At 47.9% G+C, this 10,881-nt stretch overlaps 1 protein-coding gene; it reads right to left on the reverse strand.

The window, feature by feature from the left end:
- Positions 1-1,094: 1,094 nt before the first annotated feature.
- GSTUM_00011417001 (uncharacterized protein) lies at positions 1,095-1,899 on the reverse strand. XM_002841907.2 has 3 exons: positions 1,657-1,899; positions 1,487-1,575; positions 1,095-1,423 (listed from the first exon to the last, which is right to left on the reverse strand). The coding sequence occupies exons 1-3, from the start codon at positions 1,801-1,803 to the stop codon at positions 1,369-1,371; spliced, it is 291 nt and encodes a 96-aa protein (XP_002841953.1). The 5' UTR covers positions 1,804-1,899; the 3' UTR covers positions 1,095-1,368.
- Between the last annotated feature and the right edge of the window lie 8,982 nt (positions 1,900-10,881).

Below are 10,881 nucleotides of genomic sequence, written 5' to 3' on the forward strand. Positions count from 1 at the left end.
TCCCCATCTTTCAATTACTACAATACTACCTCATCATTAGAGCTCTCTTAATATTACTATAGTTATCTCTTTTTCAGCAGACGTTGAAATTATGGAGGGCTGTATTTGCACTGGGGGAGGGTGTTCGGGACAATCCACGCTTTCCGTCCGGTCAAGTGAGATCACTCGTGTTGCCCCCCAAAAATCCTCTACCCGAGCAACATGTCAGCGGGTGCCGTTTCCTCCTAGTGTCAATACACAGTATGACATTAAACTTACCCTCGCCTCCCAGAAGGGTCCCTACGGCCCACGCTTACCACCACCTCTCGTCGCCATCCAAATGATGGCTTCGGTCTGATCCCCACCCCTCTAACTTTAGTAGTGGTGGTGGTTAGATATGGCAATCTCGTGTCCCCGATCTGAGCTCTGGCTCGGAGACTGGTGTACCGTACAAGACAGAGCTTAAATTTTCACCCCAAATCAAATTCCGGCCAGGATACACCGTTCCTACGGATAATGCACCTGCCTGTTTACAGAGCCGCCCCGACACCTCAGTCAAATCGACTATCCACTAAGGATAGGATGCGCTCGATCGTAGGTCGGCGTAAACGGCAACAAGCTCAACCGGTTCGGCCGGCTATATAAAATCACGACATCGTGGCAAATTCAATAACTGTTCCTTAGCGACCTCGTGGTGACCCGAAACGCACTAGGCTGTAACACGAAACAACCGTCAAGCGGACAGCTTGCTTGGATATCAAAATGCAGCAAAACTGCCACCTGTCCGGGGTCATCGTGAGGTACGTTAGGTCGGCCGAGAAATCTTGATATATAGAGCCCGAAATAACGTAAAACCAATAAGAGGATAGTCAAGATGGATAAGAAAATAGATCCGAACCGACATAGAACATGCTCAAGGCCCAGCACGCAATCTCCCTACCTGCTGTACTAACAAAACAGCCCACGGTGGTACATCTACCGAAATTCGACCCTCGGCGTGTACACTGCATGCATTGTTGGCGCGAGATCCCTTGTCACAAGCACTCAGAAACTAGGGTTGGTCCGTGAACACCCCCAATGAGTGGCCGTTCCTGATGTGCGGCTAAGTCTATTGATTGTAAAGAGAAGAAATAATTCCCTAAACGCTCTGTGGTTTTTATTTGCTAGAAGGAGTATCTATGGCAATCCGACAGTGTTCACGGATTAACTTCCCACCCGAGTAAACCATAGCGATGCGCTATACGATTCGGAAGAGTTGAATGGCTTCCACCCCGCCTAAAAACCAACCTACCCCCCAATGTGATATACCTCTAATTTCCAGCTCTTAAAGACCATTCAATCCCCCCTAGCCCCAAACCTCAATCCCCCGGTCCATCACGTTACTATTGCTTAACCATAAGTAACGTGGGTAGCATTCCCTTGCTCGTCGACATGTACGTTCAACCTAGAACAGTTGACCTTCGTTAGCTCACTTTATCACGCATTCCCAGCCTGGGGAACATCTCACCTATCAGGATAGTAATCTTTGGTGACGACCGCTCCGGGGGGAACTACTCTATGCTTCTCTGGTAAATCCTTCTTGCTAAAAGTATCCACCTGTAAAACAACTCATTACTATTACTTCCCAAGTACGAGGGTATTTTTGAGGGAGAGGCCAGGCAAGTGGGGGTGTCGTACTGAATTAGCTTGGCCGTCAACAATTTTCTTTCCGGAAAGTTTCGTGCGCCATTCAGCTTCGCTGGTCCTATTTGCGGATACGGGGTTGTTTTGAGCACGTTGTTCCTCGAGGAGGCGGGTGAAGGTGCGTTCTTCGTCGGACGACATCCTGTTTCGAGTTTTTTTTAAAAAAGAAAATGTTGTTGTGGTGTTTGCCTTGGTAATATTTCTCGATGGTAGATAGGGATTGTTGTGGAAGTTATGGAGATGGGCTTGGATTGCAGTTGAGATGAGATTGTGGTTGACAGCAGCCGACGTCAGCGTTGAACCACCATCTCACGTGATTCCCACATTGTAAGCTAAACATCTAAACCATAATAATGATATTCTTATTGATATATCATAGCTGTATGAAACCTTTGCACTGCACTGAATTCACCTCCCTGCCAATGCATATTTTGAATACCTCGACCGCAACCACACTGTAATTACATTCATTTTCCGGAGGATAAAAGCACCACCGACAAGATCACAAAGACCTCATTCAAAGGAGCAACCTGTAGTCTACTTATGATAGAATCCAGCCGATCCTTATCGTCCCCCATGCCCCACCTTGAAGGCATCTAGGCAACTAGCATCATGAGCTCTCACACGCTCAAAAAACCATGGAGTATATTGGTACGGCAACCTACAATGTCACCAACACCTTCCAGACAAGTGCCTGAATCCATGACCTCACCCCGGTGGAGGTCCATTCTGCGCCCCAAATGGTACCCATTTTCTAACGATCATGCGCGCTATTCTGTACCTTCCGCTCTAGATCCTAGTCGTTAAATTCGTATCCCTAGATTCCGTCTACGACCGTGTTACTCCCAGCCCAAAAATGAACCTCAGGAAGCGAAGGAAAGCTTTCTGGTAACTACCGTTGATACTAATATCAACTAAGAGCCAGCTCATATTCTCCCCAGCCGGATTCCTGGAGGAGCACCAAAATGGCTGCAGATAAGAGGAACCCCACAGAACTAGCAGTTCCAATTTGGGCTTTTGAATAATCTCAGCCGCATTGATACAGAACGGGGAACCGCTAAGACGGTTTTTTCTCCTATCCAGAAACATCAGGGTCTACCCGATGCACAGGAAGCTATCAGGAAATATTATCAGCATGTCAGGAGCGTGTTTCCCTCTTTTACTATTTTATTTTTTCAGGGCATGCACGAGTACTCAGTACCTCAACCTTACTGGCTTCCCTGTCTACCAGAGACTCCGATCCCAAATCTCATTTGCCCTCCGAAAGGAGGAATCCCGCCGGCCAAAAATCAAAAATCAGGAGAATAGTAACCTAAATAAGACTTTTCCTAGTTCTGCCATGAGAAACCCCACGAGACGTGTGACTTATTCAATATTATCAGGTGCAGCCCTAGTGATATGTGGGCCTTTTTTTTTTTTTGATGATGATTCCGGAAGGGAATTCTGCCGGTAAGCTGATCTGGAGCCAAAGGTCCAGGTGATGCAGGTTGCTCAAAAATTATTCTTGTCGGTGAGAATCTCGCTGTCAGCCCTAAACCGAGTATGCCCGCCACTCTGGGGTCTTAGCCGGTGGCACGGCGCATCTGAGTGAAGCACGGGAAAGGGGGCGGACTGGAAGATGAGGTACGATAGGAAGGTAATAGAGGAGAGGCTGGGGCGCTGATGAAGGAAAGTCGGCCAAGAGCAACTATGTTGACGAGTGCCCCTAGCCAGGCTGCGCTTGTGGAAGAGGGCATTGAAAATTCCCACAGGGGGACAATCCTACTCAAGTAACGTTGGCCCAAAGGGCCCTAATTTGTCAAAGACTATGGTATTCTAGACTTACACAGTACTGTACTGTACCCTCCGACCTCCCAGAGGTCACAGCTTAAAACTTTTCTGATAATATCACAATATTATGAGAATCGATAATAATTCTTACCCCTAGTTCCGACATGTTGTATCATACGCCAAGATTGCCAACTATTGGGGAGAACATACACACACCACATTGGTCATCACCAAACCATCTTAGGGAGCCACAGGTAGGTATAGTATCCCGACCCCTCCGCCCCCAAAATGACACAAGGTCCTTGGCCCGAGCGATTTTTGGATTGGGCAGGAAGTTCTGTTCCATCGATTCTCATGATTCTCGGAAGTTATTGACCGCAAAGGGGTGGTCGACTTCGGTGAGGAGAGTCAAGGTTTCACGACCGCGTGACATAGCATAAGGGTCCCAAATACAGGCCCTGTAATATGCAAGGGTTTGCTGACACTGTCTGCACTACCATAAGCGAGGGGGACTCCAGGTGTGGGGATAACGTTGATCTATTCCCCCTCTGTTGTTTTAGATTTGAAAGCCAAGCACCCGATTTTCGCCATAATAATAATATTTTATCATTAAATTTTACGGACAGACCGATCGATCTGAGTGCTGTTGAAATTTAATCCTCAAAAAAAAATCCTATTTTCCCTGCGTACTACCTTGGAAAGCCGTTACGCTTCGATATACAGGTACCGGTATCATACATATAATGTAGCACGTGTGAAATCATAGGGCGAGTTACTCATACGTCCTGACTTTGGTCTCCGGTTCTGAAAATCGATACTATAGCAACCTCGCACCGTCGTTTGGTCTACCAGAGAGAGCAACGAAGGTTCACGGATACTACCTTTCACGAGAATTTTTGCTTGTGGAGTACATGTTGAAGCTGCACAGGATATCAGCAGGGCCCGGCAATCATTTCTTTCCGCTCTCTCCCTGCCAACCTGGCTGATCCGCCCAGAGAACCCGATGTGACTAAAAGAGATGTCCGAACTCCCCGAACAACCCTGATCCAAGCCCTTGCGACCAGCTCGGCATCCCTCATATCATAAGATCTTCACTAGTAATAAAAAAAAACGGGGCTTGAAACGAAATTCGGTAGTTTTCATAAGCTGGAGTCTGAGCTAGGATTCAAAAATACTAATAAAGGTACAAATGTATTCTCTTGGGTTCCATATACCAAAGGTCCACATGCACACAGGCTAACGGCACAGTATCTATGTTACCCCACGAAAAGTCCCCACATATTGATGGCGGTGGCCCTAAAGAGCAACCTGAGTGATCCCTGATATCGCAATAAAGGTTGATAGGCAGCGAAAACCTGGGCTACCCACTCCTGATACACTCATGCGACGTCACCCAAACTGCTCAGAAGACGGTTCTGCGGTATTTTATTTACTTATTTAAACGCAAATATCTAACCTCTCACGTACCCGCCCCGCTATCATAACGTTCCCGAGCTACTTGTACAGCAGAGAAATCCACAGCGTAAATCTCGTGTGCGAGCTATGTTCTACAGCCCCAGTTTCTAATAGTAACACTGTAACTGGTATCATATAAACAAAGAGATATTACCCGAGGACGCTTACAGCATAGTTTTGAGATCCACTTTCATACAACAGGTGGTCATCTTTGGTCCTGCAGAGGCTCGGTGAGGGGGAGTGTGCAGCTCGTCTCGCCCCCCAGAGTGTAAACACCTGGCTGATAAACTTGTACGACTAGACTATGATGCTAGGGACCTTGCCAACGAACCTTATCCCTGCACTTACCGATTAGGCTATGCCAGCTCACTCTTTCCTTCCCTCAGGTCAACCAACCATAATACGGTACTGGCACGGCGGAGTTGAATTGGACACTAGAAATAGAGACTAATCGGTTGGCCAGTCAAGTCAAAAGGCTCCCAATATCTTTGGCATCCGGTTGGCTCCCAGACCTAAGGCCGCCATAGTGTCCAATTTCAACTCGTCCGCGCTAGTATCCCGGTCCCACAACATCCCTTCTCACCTCACCAGCCGCCAAACCCCCGGCGCAAGGTGGCCGGATACACCGGAACACAATCAGTAGCAGGCCCCCTCCTTCAGATTCCGCCCTCCAGCCAAGCCGGCACAGAAAAACTGTAGATTTTCTCTTTAGTCTTTAGGTGAAGATCCATGTACCCAGGTATGGTAAGAAAGGGCGGAAAAGGTTTGGTGATGAGGCAAGGGACAAGTAGGAGCACCGATCGATCAGGGGAGTCGCGCGACAAGTGATCGTTCATGATTCTGAGTGCCGGGATTTTATCATCAAATGGCCGAATCGGGACTAGAGGGTCGGAACCAAGTATTTTGTGATGGTACTCTTAAGGGGTTTTAAAATGAATGGATTGAACTGCCCATTGATACCTTACTTGAAATGCATTACTACGATACCTACTCCTTCAGTGACTACCAAGACAAGAATTTTTCCACCGGTGGAACCTGTCTCCGAGCTACAGTACTCCACATGGACCTGGCCATCTGTTTACCCTTCCCTTTTCTGCCCGTATCAGGCATGAAGCATCTGAAAATAAAACACAGTTATTTTTACTGGTAGGGTGGTTATGTAACACTAGCCTTATTCTAAAATACATTTTGCCGGATACAAGTACCGTACCCAAGTACAGTAACGCCCAAGCTATATATGATAGCTCTCGGTGATTGCGCAAACTTTGTTTAGCACGAGTTAAGCTTGAGTTTATTTCAATAGCTGAGAGAGTGTAACAATGTTACCCGGCCCGAGTGATGATACATGATCATGCCGAGAATTGGTGATGGAGGATGAACTTGCGTCTCGTCATATCATTTCTTTCTGGCCTCTTGCGTCATCTTGTCCCCCCTGAATTTCCGTCCTGTCACTTTTGTTTCCCTACTCGCAGTGTTCCCAACGGGCCAGGCCGCTCGTAGGCCGGCCGGGCCAAGGCAGGCCACTGCGAGGAATGGCCTAGGCCGATATAGGCCGAATTCCATCAGCCTATGGAAGCCTATCAGGCCTGGTGGGCGCCTATAGGCCGGACCCTTGGCATTGAAAAACTGTTGTCACGGAAACCATCGGGTCAAATTTAGAGAAAGTTTCCAAACACTTCGCATTTGGCACTCATCCCCCAGTGTTCCCCCCCCGGGGAACCCGCAAGAGGTTTAGATTTGGTTCACTCACGAGAATGTGTATGACCACCTATAATTTGCCAGGGTTTTTAACTTTTCCTTTCCACTAGAAACAACTCATTTGGAACAGGTGCTACTACCGGACCGCGTAGTAATGCATAAAGAGAATTCGCTATGCAGGTGAAAGCTTGGGAGAACTCAAGTCACATTGAACAGAAGTTAGGAACAAAAGGGAAGAAAACATCTGGCTAAGCGAGCTCCAAAAGGCAGGTAGTACAAAGCCTATACAGCCTATAGGCAGGCCGGGCCGGGCCCGGCTCAGTTACTTCGAGGCCTATAGGCTCCGGCCAGGCTAGATCCTCCGAAATTCTCGTAGGCCAGGCCCGGCTTTCCTTCGGCCTCTCTATCCTTCTCATATCTGCAGCGGGAGGTATTCGAAGCTCAGTTGAGTGACAAACATACACATATGCGCGAAGAAGGTAGCCGCGTTGAGATATCTCAGGAACAAAAGAGTCTTTTTTCAAGCTATGCTGTTTCCACGGCATCACACCGCTCGAACACCAATAGCAAACCATTGATCAAGCTTCCCGATAAGCATTGATTGGCCTTTCCCAGGTGCATGGAGCCCCTTGATTCCGGTTAGTTCGAAGCGAGTCATAAAGGCTACCTCGGGGCAAAATGTGGAAGTCAAAGTTCACGACCGTTGACCGCACTAACTAGCAGTCAACCGAGAGAGACCAACAGCCCCCAGGGCAGCTCCACACTTAAGTGTTTTTAAATGCTTTTGTATGGGGGTTCAGGGTACTCCGGTCCAGAGGATTATCGCACTCTAATTGATAGCTAGCATTCGGTGTGAAGCTATCATATCTCCAACTTGGCATGAAGTCTTGGCGCCTTTTATCGAAAAAGGTTGCCTCGTGACTCAGCAGCGGTGCAGGGCTGGCTCGGGCCCTACAATATCAACGCCACAGATGCTAAGTCCCCAGCCGCTCTTAGCCACTGTTCCAACGGCCGGCCAAAGCGGCGAGCACAAAAGCCGCAAAAACCACCGCCGCTTCAGTTCGTCCGCAACATCCCTTCATCTGCACTGCCGACCTCGCTAACCCCCACACTGTCTCGTCAATCTTCACGGGCTCGTCACTCGTCCTATTGCGGGAAGCACGAATCCCGACCAGAATTCTTACAACGACAATGGCCGCTTCGCCAACTAGTCTTGAAGAGTGGAGGAACAGACTTTTTCACGTAACGGAGGTGATGACACTGACCGAGCAGGAGTATTGACCCTTATCTTCGACACCCCACCACTACAGTTTTTGAATCGAATCAACGCTAACTGGGTTTATTTTCCTTCAACTTGGTACCTCGTCTGGAACAGATGGATCACATATTGGCCTTACGTTGACAATATCTGGTACTTTCCCCTCACCTTATCAACTAATACTACATTGCTAAGAAAATTCATCAGGTCTCATCGATCCACGCAAAAGTCCAAGAAAGGGCCTTTTCAAACGCATTACTATGATTGCCGTCTCAAAGGGAGACCTCCCGGGACACCGCAAAATCAAGATCCAAATAAAAAGAAGCGGAAGCGGGCCGCAAGGGAACGGGATCTATGCGATATGAAGATAAAGGTAGTAGAGACGATAGTGGAGGATGGAAGCGGTGTAGGGAAGACATTTACTATTGAAAGAGTGAGAAAGGAAGGGCTCCCACAGAGAGCGAGGATCGGGGATCCAGCAGATGTCGGAGAGGGCTCCACGGCAGATGGACAGGTTCTTGAGCAACAGTTGGAAGATGTTATGGGTTTAGGGATTGGAGATGAACTACAGCTGAATGACTCGGGAGCAGGGGATGGTCCGCACTCCCTGGGCATACTAGCATCCAATAAGGCTGTGGATATGGACCAATATGGAATCCCAGGACTACTAGGCGAGGTCCACCGACATACGTTGGAGGAAAGTGATCGTATCAAAAAGTGCACAGTAGAGCGTGAAGGCATCAAACGCCAGAAAGAAATGAAGAAAGTACAGGTGAGTTTAACTCAGCCTTTGTCAATCTCTCCACCGATCATCATACCTTTTTCCTCTACAATTCTTTCTCGCCTCCTGCGCCGCCACGTCGATTTCTTCCGCGGGGAGTGGCGTGAGACTACACTATATTGTTATACCCGAGGTTCCACTCCTCTGGAAGCGATGTCATTCGTTTTTAAATCCTTTCTCCCGTCTAAGCGACATCACCACGCACAGGACATAACAATCTATACTCATGCGATGACGCTGTTCTCACGAATCCATTGTGGTTTTTTGATACCCAGAAATCTCCCCTAAGTTTCATTATAATTTCTGTAGCTTCCTACGCATACCATGTGATCACCGTTATCCCAGCGTCAACTAGAATCCAATTGCCCTAAAATCTTGCCCAGCCTCATCAGCATCAGGGATATGTCTATTGACAGTTCTTCTATCTCACCTCCTCGGGGAGGTGAATTTGGTGGGAAACTTTCGCAGAAAACCTACCATAAGAAAGCGTCAGGCCAGGCACTACAGACGGTAAAGCGGCACTCGAAGGCTAACGAGTTGAAGTTGTTTGGAAGCTGTTTTTGGTCTGTATTCCCTACCTCACTAGATCCTAACTTCTCTTCGTTTCGGTGGAAAGAGAATACGTCGGCCGTATTTCAAATAGGCAATATCAACCAGTCGTTTAGTCTAGCCTCCGTTTGCTGACCCTGTTACCGAGTAGCCCCTTTGTTCAGAGAGTATGGATCGCGCTTGAAGTCAAGGGGCTTAATTACCAATACATTGAGGTTGATCCATACAAGAAACCTCAAAGTTTGCTGGAAATCAATCCAAGAGGACTAGTCCCGGCATTGAAGCATGGAGAGTAAGTTTCTTCGCAACGTCGGGAGTTGAGGAGTGTAGTACGTTCAATAAGCCAAATCAAACCGGGGTTTCTAATGTTTTGTTTTTTCTTTTTCCGAATGATATAGCTGGGGATGCTACGAGAGTACTGTTCTACTGGAATACCTAGAGGACCTCGAAGTCGGCACGGCTTTACTCCCTCAGCATCCGCAGCTGAAGGCAACATCAAGGCTATGGGTGGACCACGTAAACACGCCCCTGTTTTCTGGCTCCAGATGTCTATTTAGGATGGGATTTACAGAACCTGGGTACAGGTAAACCGTAATATCGTACCGGGTTTTTACCGCTACCTACAAGCGCAGGAGCAAGGGAAGCAGATTGAATACGCCGAAGAGCTAAGGGTTGAGGTCAGTCAGTTCACTACCCCCGAAACCACGAAAAAAGGTGGACAAAAAAAAGGAAAACATAAAAGAGAAAATAAAGAGGAAAAAATGGCATGCCATACGGCACCGAACTGCACTCAGTGCGAAGCACGGTGTCAGAGACAAGCCAAAACCACATGGCAAGGCAGTGTGACCCATTTTGCTATTCAGTGGCATGTCATATCTGCCGAACCCCTCACATCTTGCACCTTGCCGACAGTGGGACCGAGATTGAAAATCTTGAATTCCCATCAGATCGGACTGCCACACCTTACACTTGACATATGCGGATCACTGACGATTCTGCGTTATTCATTGCAGATCTCCAAAATTGTTGACGCAGCAGATGCTGCCGGTCCGTTCTTTCTGGTGAGCTCCGATCTTGTGGCTAACCAAGATTGCTCCACCTATAATGCCACCGAAACCCCGGGAGGAAGTCTTGCTAAGACGGTCACCCTGAGGGAGAGCTTAAATTTATTTTTGGACTGACATTTCCCGTGCGATGGCGGTCACAGGGTCCATACGTAACCTTTGTCGATGTCTCAATCGCTCCTTGGTTACTCCGGCTGTCAAGAGTTTTGCACCCATATCGAGGCTGGCCTGTGGCCGAGCCCGGTAGTAGGTTGGGGCTTTGGGTTAATGCACTCGAATCGAGCGAAGCTGTGAAGAATACCGTGAGCTCTGGCGATCTTTATTTGGATTCGTACGAGAGATACGCTGGTACGTCACGTGGCAGCCCCGTTGCTTTATTGGATGCGAAAGGGTTTTCGAAGCAACAGTATCATGAAGAAAATCATCCAATTTCTAGAACAAATAACGTTGGATGATCGAGGATGAGGGAAAGGATCATTGCAGTCACTGACCATCACGTCGTTCATTTAGAGAACCGACCCGATACTAGCCAGCTCGCTAAAGCGGTAAATTCCGGTAGAGGGCTACCTTAGCAATGATATGGTTGGAAAAAAATATGGTCTGACGACAAAAGGACGATGGGATAATTTTTAATTATGTGTTGT

This window comes from Tuber melanosporum (assembly GCF_000151645.1).
Source record: "Tuber melanosporum whole genome shotgun sequence assembly, scaffold_84, strain Mel28".
NCBI lineage: Eukaryota > Fungi > Ascomycota > Pezizomycetes > Pezizales > Tuberaceae > Tuber > Tuber melanosporum.

Excerpts from the sequence above, each read along its gene's own strand:
- GSTUM_00011417001 (XM_002841907.2), bottom strand. The coding sequence starts at position 1,803 with ATGTCGTCCGACGAAGAACGCACCTTCACCCGCCTCCTCGAGGAACAA. Across the intron at positions 1,576-1,656 it reads TTGACGGCCAAGCTAATTCA|GTGGATACTTTTAGCAAGAA; the intron begins GTACGACACCCC and ends GTTGTTTTACAG. Across the intron at positions 1,424-1,486 it reads AAAGATTACTATCCTGATAG|GTTGAACGTACATGTCGACG; the intron begins GTGAGATGTTCC and ends CAACTGTTCTAG.